Genomic DNA, 12,938 nt, shown 5'->3' on the forward strand with positions numbered 1-12,938 from the left:
TTAGACTTAGACTTAGACAAACTTTATTGTCATTTTGTCAACACTGGGTGTACACAAAACGAAATTTCGTTGCATACGGCTTTCAACAAAGTAGTGATATTGCGGCTGGTTAAAAAGTGACATTCTATATAAAAATATGAAATAAGATAAGTATAAAGTACAAAGTGCAGCAGTGATAATGTATGTAAACAGTGCAGGAGACAAAAACAGTATTTACAAGTGTGCAGAGGAATGCTAAGTTTGAATGTTCAACAGTCTGACGACAGCAGGGAAAAAACTATTGCAGAACCTGGTGGACCTGCAGCGGATGCTGCGAAACCTCTTCCCAGAGGGCAGCAGGGAGAACAGTCCATGGTGGGGGTGTGATGGGTCACTGATAATATTACGGGCTCGGGACACGCAGCGCTGGGATGACAAGTCCTGAATGGAGGGGAGAGGAGCCCCGATGATCCTCTCTGCTGTCCTCACCACTCTCCTCAGGTTCTTCCAATCGGAGGCGCTGCAACCTCCACACCACACCGAGAGACAGCTTGTCAGAATGCTCTCTATGGTGCTTCGGTAGAACGTCCTAATGATGGGTGGGGGCAGGTGGGCTCTCCTCATCCTCCGCAGGAAGTACAAGCGCTTCTGTGCCCTCTTGACCAGTGTTGTGGTGTTCACAGTCCAGGTGAGGTCGTCTGTGATGTGGGCCCCCAGGAATTTAGTGCTGCTGACCACCTCCACAGCTGAGCTGTCGATGATCAGTGGAGCGTGGTGAGGCTGGTTCTTCCTGAAGTCGACGATGATCTCCTTCGTCTTCTCCACATTCAGGATCAGGCTATTGTCTCTGCACCAGCCCACCAACTGCTCCACCTCCTCTCTTACCCATGCGACCTGTGTTCAAATCCCAGTGGGACGTTAAACATTTTATCATGGAAATATTTGCAACACAGTTGCTCATGTGCTGCCCCATAAAACCATACACCTCCCTAAAGTTTAGGCCTGACGGTAAGGTTAGGGTTAGGGCTAGGGTTTAGAGCTAGGGTTGAGCCTAGGGTTGGGGTTAGTTAGTAATTAATTAATTCAGAATTCTGTTCATACACTGTCTCACACATAGGTAATGCATTACAAAAAAATGACCGCCGTCCAGAAGTCTGAATGAGATTATTAACCTTTTGAACATTGGCTTCTTTTTTTCCCCATAGACGATCCCTCTGACGTAAGGGGGCCAGAACGGTGTATATGATTGGCAGATGTTCAGGCCAATGACAGAGCTTGTTGTTGCACTGAAGCAGTGTCGTCACCTTAGACGTTGTCTCCCTCTAGCGTCAAAGCAACAAAACCATTCCATAAAATAAACATGTCAAATTTGGCTTCTCTCGAAGAAGAGTACCTCCTCCTCTGCTGTTGAGCAACTACTGTAGATCTCAAACAGACTGGATACGTGATCCTCCATATATTACTCAGCGAAATCACTCCTACGCGCAAGCAAGACAGCGAGAGAGCTTGTTAGCTATCACGCTAGCCAGTCGTAGTCGGGGTAACCGACCTGCTTCCTAACCTCTCTTACATCATCACACCTGGGAAGTAGTGGCTCCAAAAAGCCGACGTTTTTTACTTCACACAAACGACAGTGCAATATTAGTATGTCAACAGGCGGACCTGTCACATTGAACTCGTGAGAATTCAAGCACTTTCTCTCCAAGCAAGGGAGCTGTCAAGACTGCAGCTGGTTTCGTCTTTCCTCGTGAGTAGAACCAGAAATATATATATATATATTTTTTTTTAAATGCTGCTGCTCTGTTTGTTACACTTTTTCTTTGCCAAATTCCACAGCAAGAGAAATATTCTTTGTCAAAGTTGTAACTCTACCATATTTCGTTTCCTAGATAGTCATTTGATGAGGGGGATTGTGACGCTGGCCCCAGGCCTAGCATATGCTAGTTACCATGCTCACATAACCTATATTTCCATTTTTTTTACCTCTTTATTCTAGATGTGTGTGTACGAATATATTTAAGAACAATATCCCAGTCAGTCGGTGTATTGTTGAACTGACAAACAGCTTAAATTGCAGTCTTGATTAGCCGATGACCTGGTGTGCTAATGCTAACCGTGACGCTGTAGTTATGAAATGCTTTAGCTTTGCACGCCATCGTCTCCGATGACAGCAAACTGCTTATATAACCAATTTGTGCTCTAAAATGTGCTTTTAGGATTTTGACACAAAAGAGGAGTAATGTCTTGTCCGTGTACTTCGGCTGCAAGGTTGTTGCTAAATACAGCTCATCGAGGTAAGGAATGCTCACGCTGCATGACATTGTTGTTTTGCTAAATTGTAGCCTGAAAGTAGGTCTCAAGCTAACAATCAGATGACAGTTTGTCATCAGCATGCATGTCATCAATCGATTTTTTTAAGTAACGCGTTTGACACGCGAACCGATTGTAATGAAATGTCACAAGGTAATTTTAAATTATTCCGAATCATTGTGACTTTGACGACGTGTTACCCACAACGCGATGGCTACATAATCGTTGAGGCACCGTCATTGGTGTTACTTTTGAGCGAAGGCAAGAGGTTACTGGAGTTGCCAAAAGAGAATAATATTGTTGCTTTAGAATAATAAGACTCACGTCAAAGTAAAAAAAGAAAGCTCCAAATATTAACTTGTGTAGTAAATATTGTAACCATTGAAGTACTGACGTAATGGCGTCTTTTTTTTTTTTTTTAAATCAGCATGAATGTCAAATGGACCAAAATATAAATGTGCATTTTCAGATATTGTCCAACATGTTACTTTGAACAGTGACAACCACAAACGAAAATCACAAATTCTTGTCTTTTTTCTAATAGCTCTTACAGTTTTTGGGAGAGGTTTAGTTTTAGTCATTTCGAGTCAAAGGGTCCGTTGCTCTCTCCACTCTAGGATTGTCCTGCTCCCACTTGCAGTTTTATTCTCAGTCGTCATGATTCCAGAGAAGCTCTTACAGTTTTTGGGAGAAGTTTAGTTTTTGTCTTTTCGAGTCAAAGGGTCCGTTGCTCTCTCCACTCTAGGATTGTCCTGCTCCCGCTTGCAGTTTTATTCTCTGAGTCGTCATGGTTCCAGAGACGCCCATCTACAGCCCTGTGTGCGGGTGAGATCGTTTTCCGAGACTGCCGTTTGCTTTGCCTCCAAAGATGGCAGCACAAAGGACACAGGGAACGATGGTGCTAAGGTAATCTTTTGGAACCTATTCTCGTTTCCTGGAAATGGTGGTAACGCACGGTAACATGACATCACGTTTACACAGAAAAGCATCAGTGAGGCGAAGAGGGCCTCGGGTTCTGGAGGATCTGGTAAGGGAGGAAGTCAGCTCCGTTGCCCCAAATGTGGAGACCCCTGCACGCATGTGGAAACCTTTGTTTGTGAGTAAACATGAAAGTCGCATAAACTGGCTAGTCTGGAGTGAGCGTTTAGCAAAATATGATTCCATAACCATGACGTTTGTTTTGAATACACTAAATTGGATTGTGGGCTTGCACCACTTCTGCACAGCCGTGTTGTAACGTTTATGCAAGACTCAGACTCTGATATGTGACAATGGCCTGTTGCTGCATTCCAGACTTCTCGCAAGTAGGATAAATATACCACGTGAATTTTCTAGGTTTGACCGCAAAGCATACCAGCACAGAGTAAACAAACCACATGGCTGACGACTTCAAGCGTGCTTTTTAAGAGCCCATAATTTTGTAACTGCTATTTTCTGTTTGATTCACGATTGAAATATTTGTTGTTGTTGTTTTTTTAAACTTTCAAAATGTTCCAGCAGTATATCATTCTCTGTCTTGATGTCTCTTTCAAGCATCAACACGATTTGTCAAATGTGAGAAATGCCACCACTTTTTTGTGGTCTTGTCCGAGACGGACTCCAAGAAGGGACTAAACAAAGAGCCCGAGTCTGCTGCAGAGGCTGTCAAACTGGCTTTTGCACAGAAACCACCCCCTCCCCCCAAGAAGGTAATAAACAATGCAAATGAATGAAATTAGTGCCATTCCATTCCCAATATCAAGTGCATGTTACATTCAAGCTGATTCCACCTCCTCCAGATATATGCTTACCTCGACAAGTATGTGGTGGGCCAGTCCTATGCTAAGAAGGTGCTGGCCGTGGCTGTGTACAATCACTACAAGCGCATCTACAACAACATCCCTGCCGGCAGTCGCCAGCAAGTGGAGGTGGAAAAGCAACCCTCCCTGACACCTCGGGGTCAGTACTGCATTTTTGCAAGATTATCTTTCCTTTGCTAGCTTTATTTTTAAGGAACCAAATTGTACCTGGAATATAAGAGGCAGATTGAAAGTGAAGGCGTTTGCATCACGGGTGTCGAGTGCAGTCGAGTGTCGCCTACTTGTAAAAAACGGAAACGATTACGACGGTTGCATCATTTTGCATCACTCGTTGGCTGTATAATTTGGCATTTGTTCAATAATGATATCACACAGTCCGAACCGCATTGTAGGCACCTCGTTGCCGAGGCGTGTAGTGCTCATGATAATATTGATGTGAGCACTTTGATCCTCCCTCTGTAGAGCTAGAGATGAGAAGACGCGAAGATGAATACAGATTCACAAGTAAGTGATCGGCCCGCCGTCACTATTTCTGTCCATCACATAGCTTTTATTGCTTAGCTTTTTTTAACTGCCATGTATTGTACAAATGCCAAAATTTTACAGCCCTGATTTTGTTTTGTTTGACAGCATCTATTGATAGAACGATTTCCTCAATAAATGAAAAATGATTTTGAAGAAAATAAATCATTATTTTAGGAGACATTTACTTCTTAGGGCAGCAAAAAAATACAATCGTTAGTCAAACTTTGAAATGGCACAGCAAAATGCACAGTGTAACGTAAATAATATGAAGAATGGAGTTTATTAGAGTTATTGTCGCGACACGACCAAACCTTCAGTTCTAGTTGTACTTAAAAGTGAGCGTATACTACCAGTCTACTTCTCACAGTGTTAAATTATACTTTGTGGCCTGACCTGCCCCCAACAAGATATCACAACTGTGCCAGTTAATCGGCACACAATCAGATAAAGTATCCAGATGACCTACATTCACATCTGTACTTTGCTATTTACAATCCTGCTCTGCTCGCATTACACATCCACGCTGGCACCGACTCTGGCGTGTGTATTTTTAGACTACTTCATATCACTGCCTGCATTGAGTAAATGAAGAAATGACCCATTTTGCAATTTTGGAAAACTTTGCATTTGTTTTTGTCATTTGCGAAATGTCTTCTCAGAAACAAAATAAATCTGTCTTTAAATGTAACCACCACATTTTGTTTTGTGGTTGCAGAGCTGCTGCAGATTGCAGGGATCAGCCCCCACGGCAATGCTTTGGGAGCTTCCATGCAGCAGCAGAGCAGCCAGCAGGCGCCCCAAGAGAAACGAGGCGGCGAGGTCCTGGACTCCACACACACCGACATTAAACTGGAGAAGAGCAACATCATACTTCTCGGTCCAACTGGCTCAGGTAGCGTATTCTCGCAATGTTCCGCCGCTCGCCTCTCACTGATTGTTGACCGCAAAGCAGACAAGCTGTATTAATGGAAACGCAAAATGGCTTCCAGTGAATGTGCTGCTGTATATTTTCACAGGGAAAACATTGTTGGCGCAGACGCTGGCTCGCTGCCTGGATGTTCCCTTTGCGATATGCGACTGCACCACTCTCACTCAAGCCGGATACGTGGGAGAAGACATCGAGTCGGTTATTGCCAAACTGCTGCAAGACGCCAACTACTCTGTGGAGAAAGCGCAGCAAGGTGGTTGGCCACTCGCTAACAACAACCTGATGAGCACCAAGTAATATGGAAGCTGTCATTAAATAAATGATAAAAACAATTCTGAGTTATTACAGGAAAAGGTACACGATTGGAGCTTTGACTTTGATATATTGACCAACTTGGATGTCTTTATATGCAGGTATCGTGTTTCTGGATGAGGTGGACAAGATTGGCAGCGTGCCGGGCATCCATCAACTGAGGGATGTGGGAGGAGAGGGAGTCCAACAGGTCAGAATGTGTATTCCAATAATAACAAATGTGTTGTACTTAAATGTAAAATATAACTTATCCAGACACTATATAAAGAAAGTTAAGCACATGTTTAAAAAAAATAAATAAAAATAAAATCATGCCGACCCAATTAAAATGAAGACTGACTTTGTATTTTTGTCTTCCTGGCAGGGGTTGCTTAAACTCTTAGAGGGTACGATTGTGAACGTTCCTGAGAAAAACTCCAGGAAGCTGAGAGGAGAGACCGTGCAGGTGGACACAACAAACATCCTGTTTGTTGCCTCCGGTGCCTTCAACGGACTTGACAGAATCATAAGCAGAAGAAAGAACGAGAAGGTAACTTGTTCATGGGTGTCCACAGACATGTGGTGCGTTTGTTTTTCGTACGCTTTTGCTTTAACAGTTGTCATTCCTTACAGTATTTAGGCTTCGGAACCCCTTCCAATCTGGGCAAAGGTCGTCGTGCGGCAGCCGCGGCCGACCTGGCCAACACCAGCGGCGAGACGGACACGGTGGCCGAGATCGAGGAGAAGGACAGGCTGCTGAAGCACGTGGAGGCCAGAGACCTGATTGAATTTGGAATGATCCCAGAGTTCGTGGGCCGTCTTCCCGTGGTGGTTCCGCTCCACAGCCTGGATGAAGAAACACTCGTCCGTATCCTGACGGAGCCTCGCAACGCTGTGGTGCCGCAGTACCAAGCGCTCTTCAGCATGGATAAAGTAAGAGAGCAGCAGCTTTGTGAATAATTATCGCAGATGTTTCCAGCGTAAAAGAACTGTTTTTGGTTTCAGTGCGAACTCAATGTGACCCAAGATGCCTTGAAGGCCATCGCTCGCATGGCTCTGGAGAGAAAAACTGGAGCTCGTGGGCTCAGATCAATTATGGTGTGTATGTCTGACTTGTTTGTCATTTTGGGTTCCTTTTATTTTCTCCACGTTTATTTTTTGGGGCGAATCCATGAATCTTCGTGTCAAAGCAGAACTAACTATTGTTAGAATAGCGCCTTCAAGTGGACAAAATAATACCTGCACCTGCCATTCTTTAATTAAATACACTATGCATTACTGTAATTGTCTAAACCTGAGTTTAAAAAAAAGCTGTTTATTATCCACCACAGGAAAAGCTTCTCCTGGAGCCAATGTTTGAGGTGCCTCATTCTGACATCATGGCTGTCGAGTTGAACAAAGACGTCGTCCATGGGAAGACCCAGCCCCGATACATCAGGTCAGCGTCGCTTTCAATGAGCAAATGTGTTCACCGTAAATATTATATAATATATCTTTAGGTAGGCGGCTCGGTGGCGCACTGGGTAGCACGCCCGCCTCACAGTTAGGAGGGTGCGGGTTCGATTCCACCTCCCGGCCCTCCCTGTGTGGAGTTTGCATGTTCTCCCCGGGCCCGCGTGGGTTTTCTCCGGGCACTCCGGTTTCCTCCCACATCCCAAAAACATGCTTGGTAGGCCGATTGAAGACTCCAAATTGTCCCTAGGTGTGAGTGCGAGTGCAAATGGTTGTTTGTCTCTGTGTGCCCTGCGATCGGCTGGCAACCGGTTCAGGGTGTCCCCCGCCTACTGCCCGATGACGGCTGGGATAGGCTCCAGCACTCCCGCGACCCCCGTGGGGACTAAGCGGTTCAGAAAATGGATGGATGGATGGATATCTTTAGGTACTCTGACAAACGTTTCACAAGCACAATAATCAGAAAACGATTTTTAGACTCGTTGAACCCAAAATATTTGCACTTTAATTCACAGGCGTGACTTTGTGTTTCTGCTTTTTGTCGTAAACCTAAACGAGCTTCTCGCATGTGTTTCAGAACTCCGGCCAAGGAGCAGGCAGAAGAGGACTATGATTCAGGCATCGAGGAGGAGAACTGGCCTCGACAGGCGGACGCTGCGAACAACTGAACCACGTCATCCATTTCACATAAAGACAGTTTGCTACCGCCCTTTGTGATAGCAACTCCGGGTTTTCCCGGAGGCCCCACAAACAAAATAGGGACATTTTATTAGGGATAATGAAGGCGGTTGTGACCGAGGATGTTATCTTGAACAAGTAGTGTAACAACCTTGGGTCCTGTCTGTCTGTCTGTCTGTCTGTGCGTGTGTGTGCGTGAGTGTGTGTGCGCGTGTGCCGGCGAGCGTGTGTCGTGCAGCATACTCGCAGGTTGGACCTTTATACAATTATTTCAATCTCTGGTGATTGTTAACATTTTATCTATATAAAGATAATAAATTTTTTATTCGTGAGAACGTTTGTAGCAAGGTCATATTGTTTCCTCCTTGTGACCAGCAGCCCCTGGAAAAGGGAAACAAAATAGATGGCACCCAAAAACTGATGCATGGAGGGGGCAGGGGCATGTCAAGTTATGCCTTATATTACAGGGCATGATATTCCATGTCAATATTTTGATGATAGTCTCTTTAGCACCATTATCATAATGGCATCCGCACTGTTAGTACAATTGAGTCGTCAATGTACTGCACTGCTTTAATGCAGTAATGTGGAAACTTATTTTGATGACCGTACAAAAAAAAGAACAAATCAAGAAACACGAGCGGCTCAACAAACAGCCCGTGAGAAGCGATGGGGAGCTTTTAAGCAGCCACAATGGTTACTAGTTCTTCATGTTTGGTGTTCAGTCCACTTTTTAGGAAATAGACTGTATATACATGCATGTGTTTCTCTTGCTTTCGGAAGGCTGTTTAGCAAAAAAGGGTTTAAGTCTGACATTTAAAAGTTTTATGTGTTTATTTCTCTTTACATTCTCAAGATTATCCATCACGCGAATTATCTCCAGAAACAAAATGTAGAGGACAACCGTAAAGACTTTATTATAGTTACTTTTATGTCTTTCACGCACCTTTTTAGTGTCGTCATATTCTGTTGCTATCGAGTGGTCTTTCATTAAGACTGAACCATGCTGCTTGTATTCCTAAAATGTGCTATGACATCATTAAACTAGACCTGATCTCCCTGCTTTTAAGCTTCCTTTCCTTTCTAAAATGTCATCTGTTACAGAACACCATTGTGAAGCCCACAAACAATGTAATTGTTGAAAAATGAAATAAAATTTATATCTGGATAGATTTGAACCAGCAGTGTGTTTGATATGTGGTGGGTCGCTCATTAGTGTTGGCTCGTGAGTGAACGATTCGTTCAAAAGAACAGATCTTTTCAGTGAACGAGCGTGAACGAATCACTTCCTAAAGTGATTCGTTCTTTTTTCAGTTCATATGACTTCAGCAACTAGGTGTCGGTAATGCGCAGCTTCTCTTTGGGTAATCTTTATTTTATAACACTTAAAATAATGTGTATGCATATATACGCCTAAATATTGTTATCCAATATATCTACTGCAATTTCACATTAGATTGCTGGTTTGAAATTTACTTTTATTATTATTATTATTTTAATAAACATTAAAAGCTGTTAAAACTTGTCTGGTGTTTTATTGTTTTTATTTTTTTGGGCATGAAAACAAAAATTTGACATTTGGTCAACTGTTTTTTATATGACAATATGTATATGTGTTTTACGTTGTGTAATGTGTGTTGGTGTCCCCCCAAATAAAGAGCAAGTAGTCAAATACACATTCTTGACACGTACAAAAAATGCATAAAGTTATTAGGTACACCTGAAAATGGTGGCGTACCTAATGGAGTGTCCGTGTGACGTCACAGATCAACCAGCCAATCAGGAGGTGGGGGTGAGGGCGGGTGTGGCACTTTTCACTTTCAGTTCAGCTTTGGCCATGATTTTTCCCTAATGAAGTGGCCTGTTATTAGGTACACCTGAAAATGGCGGTGTACCTAAAGGAGTGTCCGTGTGACGTCACAGATCAACCAGCCAATCAGAAAGTGGGGGTGAGGCGGGTGTGGCACTTTTCACTTAAACCAGGGGTGTCGGCCTCCAGTCCTCGAGGGGCCGCGTTCCAATATGTTTTCCAAGTTACCCTCGTTAAACACACCTGCGTGAAAAGATTTTGGTCATTTTCACGTTCTGCAGGAGCTAAAACTTTTCACGCAGGTGCACTTAACGAGGGAATCTTGGAAAACATGTTGGAATGCGGCCCCGAGGACTAGAGCTTGACACCTGTGACCTTTGACCATGATATTTCCCTAATAAAGTGGCCTGTTATGAGGTACACTTGAAAATGGCAGTGTACCTAATGGAGTGTCCAAGTGACGTCACAGATCAAACAGCCAATCAGAAAGTGGGGGTGAGGGCGGGTGTGGCACTTTTCACTTAAACCAGGGGTGTCGACCTCCAGTCCTCGAGGGGCCGCGTTCCAATATGTTTTCCAACGTACCCTCGTTAAACACACCTGCGTGAAAAGATTTTGGTCATTTTCACGTTCTGCAGGAGCTAAAACTTTTCACGCAGGTGCACTTAACGAGGGTTCGTTTGAACGAATCTTTTGAGTGAACTGATTCTAAAGATTCAGTTCACTTAAAAGAACGGGAATGCACATCACCATCGCTCATTTGGTGAGGATTTAATCCTTTTAATGTCGTCGTTATTTACAATGTAAATGTACGTCACTGCTTTTGCAAGTGTGCTTCCATTTGTGTGTTGGTACCTTTATATAATCTGCTAATCTGTGGAAAGTGATGCCCTTGTCGTTTCTTCCTGAAGCCTAACCTTAATCCCCCCTCGTGTCTATATTAAAAGAACAAAAGTTCCATTTAAAAATGGATGTGAATAGGTATAATAGAGATGCAGATGAGAACAAGATTGTTAAAAGTATAAAAATTGACAGATTTTACTGTGTACAAGTAGACATTATCAGAAACATTTTATTTTAATATCAACACTTGGAATTATTAGAATTAAAATTACTCTTGTTTCTTTTTTATTCACCTTTCTGGTCAAGGTTACAATCTTATTGGTAAACAGGCTCTGAGATAATGCAGCTTAGTGAGCTTTAAGCCATGTGACCACGCCTGTGTTCACCATTCATTCCAAACACACACACACAGTTCATCTTCATCTCACTTGAGCCCAAACACCTGACAGAGGTAAGTGTTGAGAAAGCAAACAAAAACCCAAACCCAACTTTCAAAACTCTACTTTAAAACCTCAGCCCTAATTTTAAAAAAACTAATTTGAAGCCCTAATCCTAGTTTACAACCCTACTTCAAAACCCTAACCTTAGTATGAAACCCTAGTTTGAAACCCTAGCCTTGATTGTCCTGTGTTTTTCCAGCAATGCAGTTCCTTCTTTTTGCAGATGATGAACACTCTGGAAGATATCCCATTTGGAACCTCACTGGGGTCACTGGGGCAGGATGTGTACTTGATGACGCCCCCTGACATCTCTGTGCCGGACTGTCTTCGGATCATGCAAGAAACTCAGGTCACATCTCGCTTCTAAGCCATTTTGAATCGTCCTTTAGGGCATCTTTAAAGGAAATACCACATTCATTCATTCTTTTATTGTGTACGTTTTTGCTTTGTAGTGAAGTTGTGTAAAATGTTCCTTGTGCAGTATGGCTTCAATTTGGAGAAGCTCATATTAACAGGCCAGCAGCCTGCCTACCAGGCTCCATCGTGTCCTCCCTACTGGCTGATGTTCAGCAGCCCTCACGAGTGCTACAGGGCCCCTCACAGGCTCGACGATCCTTGGGCCTCCAAACCTCGCCCCCGTAGTCACAGTGTGAACTCTGCAGACTCCTACTGGCTACACCACCGCGCGCACCCATCCGACTCGGACGAAGAAGACGGCTACTGCGAGGACAACGAAGGCTCGTCCCCCGAAGACAGTCCTCAGGAGCCCACCAAGAGTCGAGAGCGGCCCCGTAGCACAGCCCTTTCCAGGGTCAAAGACATGCACCTCGGTCTTCCCGCTCACTGCCGCAGGGCCCGGTTGAGCCACAGAGGTGCCTTGGAGTCTCCCGAGTGCAGCGGCACCAAGAAGAGGCAGCGGGCACACAGTGCTGTGGGCAGATTGCACCCCCAAAACAATTCCGGAAGGCTGCAGCAGCAACGACCCTCCTCCGCAGGCCCTGTCATCAAAAACCGCCGGCAAAAGGTGGGTCTCTTTAACCCTCCTTCGAAAGTCTTGCTTACCTGTGGAAATAGCAAAAGTACTACACAGAGGTCGTGATTGAAAGTATAAAAGATCCAGACTTTGAACTCATCAGGCCTTCAGGACTGGAGACTTCCTTGACTCAGCCACGGAGCTGCTGTCCGCTCTCAGCCAAGAAGAGAGGGAGCTGCTGGAGGCCGTCACGGACAGAGGGTACCCGTTACAGACGGCCATCTTGGCTCTGCAGAAGACTGGATACAACACACCAGACAAGGTACAATTTGACTCATTACAGGTAGACTATTATCATATCTGCTGACTTATTTTGGCAGCTCTTAAAATACCTGGCAGCCTGCAATCATCTGTGCGAGTTGGGCTACGATGAAGCGCAAGTGGAGGAGGCCTTGGAGATGTTCCAGAACTGTGAGAGCAAGGTGCCTCCCTCTTGTTACTTTTTTTTTTTTTCCAGTGAACACACAAGCCAAATGAGCCAACAGTCACAGCTTTTTTGCAATTATGATTTCAGGCTGCAGAGTTTCTGCACCTTCTGACTCAGTTCAATGAGATGGGCTTCCAGCAAAGTGCCATCAAAGAAGTGCTGCTTGTTCATGAAAATCATCGGGAAAGGGCTCTTGAAGAACTAATGACCCGCATGACTTAAATTGTGGAGCTCGGGTATCAAACTAAAAGCTTTGATTCAGTATTAGTGTATAAATTGGCGGCGATTATAAATTTAGTTATGTTTCCATCACAACTATGAGACGATAAAAAAAAAAAAAAAACGAGTTTGAGAAAAAAAAAAAAAAAAAAACGAGTTTGGCACCTGTGAATGTGAACATGACCACTTGTGGCATAATGAAAA

General features: G+C 44.0%; 2 protein-coding genes across 4 annotated transcripts; both read left to right on the forward strand.

The window, feature by feature from the left end:
* The first annotated feature begins 1,330 nt into the window (after positions 1-1,330).
* Positions 1,331-9,140, forward strand: clpxb (caseinolytic mitochondrial matrix peptidase chaperone subunit Xb). 2 transcript variants are annotated; one of them, XM_037253587.1, is made up of 15 exons: positions 1,332-1,726; positions 2,196-2,273; positions 3,035-3,195; positions 3,271-3,385; positions 3,823-3,977; positions 4,068-4,227; positions 4,551-4,592; positions 5,329-5,505; positions 5,630-5,794; positions 5,955-6,043; positions 6,218-6,382; positions 6,466-6,765; positions 6,838-6,930; positions 7,164-7,270; positions 7,862-9,140. In XM_037253587.1, the coding sequence occupies exons 2-15, from the start codon at positions 2,219-2,221 to the stop codon at positions 7,950-7,952; spliced, it is 1,875 nt and encodes a 624-aa protein (XP_037109482.1). In that variant the 5' UTR covers positions 1,332-1,726; positions 2,196-2,218; the 3' UTR covers positions 7,953-9,140. The 2 variants fall into 2 exon arrangements, with proteins under 2 accessions (XP_037109483.1, XP_037109482.1); XM_037253588.1 differs by lacking the exon at positions 4,551-4,592 and having other exon boundaries at positions 1,331-1,726; positions 7,862-7,996.
* A 1,283-nt stretch (positions 9,141-10,423) lies between these two features.
* Positions 10,424-12,902, forward strand: LOC119124056 (ubiquitin-associated protein 1-like). Of its 2 annotated transcripts, none has more exons than XM_037253693.1 (6): positions 10,424-10,535; positions 11,279-11,404; positions 11,537-12,079; positions 12,192-12,350; positions 12,409-12,510; positions 12,603-12,902. In XM_037253693.1, the coding sequence occupies exons 1-6, from the start codon at positions 10,512-10,514 to the stop codon at positions 12,735-12,737; spliced, it is 1,089 nt and encodes a 362-aa protein (XP_037109588.1). In that variant the 5' UTR covers positions 10,424-10,511; the 3' UTR covers positions 12,738-12,902. The 2 variants fall into 2 exon arrangements, with proteins under 2 accessions (XP_037109588.1, XP_037109589.1); XM_037253694.1 differs by lacking the exon at positions 10,424-10,535 and adding an exon at positions 10,947-11,066.
* The last annotated feature ends 36 nt before the right edge of the window (positions 12,903-12,938 follow it).

This window comes from Syngnathus acus, chromosome 6 (assembly GCF_901709675.1).
Source record: "Syngnathus acus chromosome 6, fSynAcu1.2, whole genome shotgun sequence".
Taxonomy (NCBI): domain Eukaryota; kingdom Metazoa; phylum Chordata; class Actinopteri; order Syngnathiformes; family Syngnathidae; genus Syngnathus; species Syngnathus acus.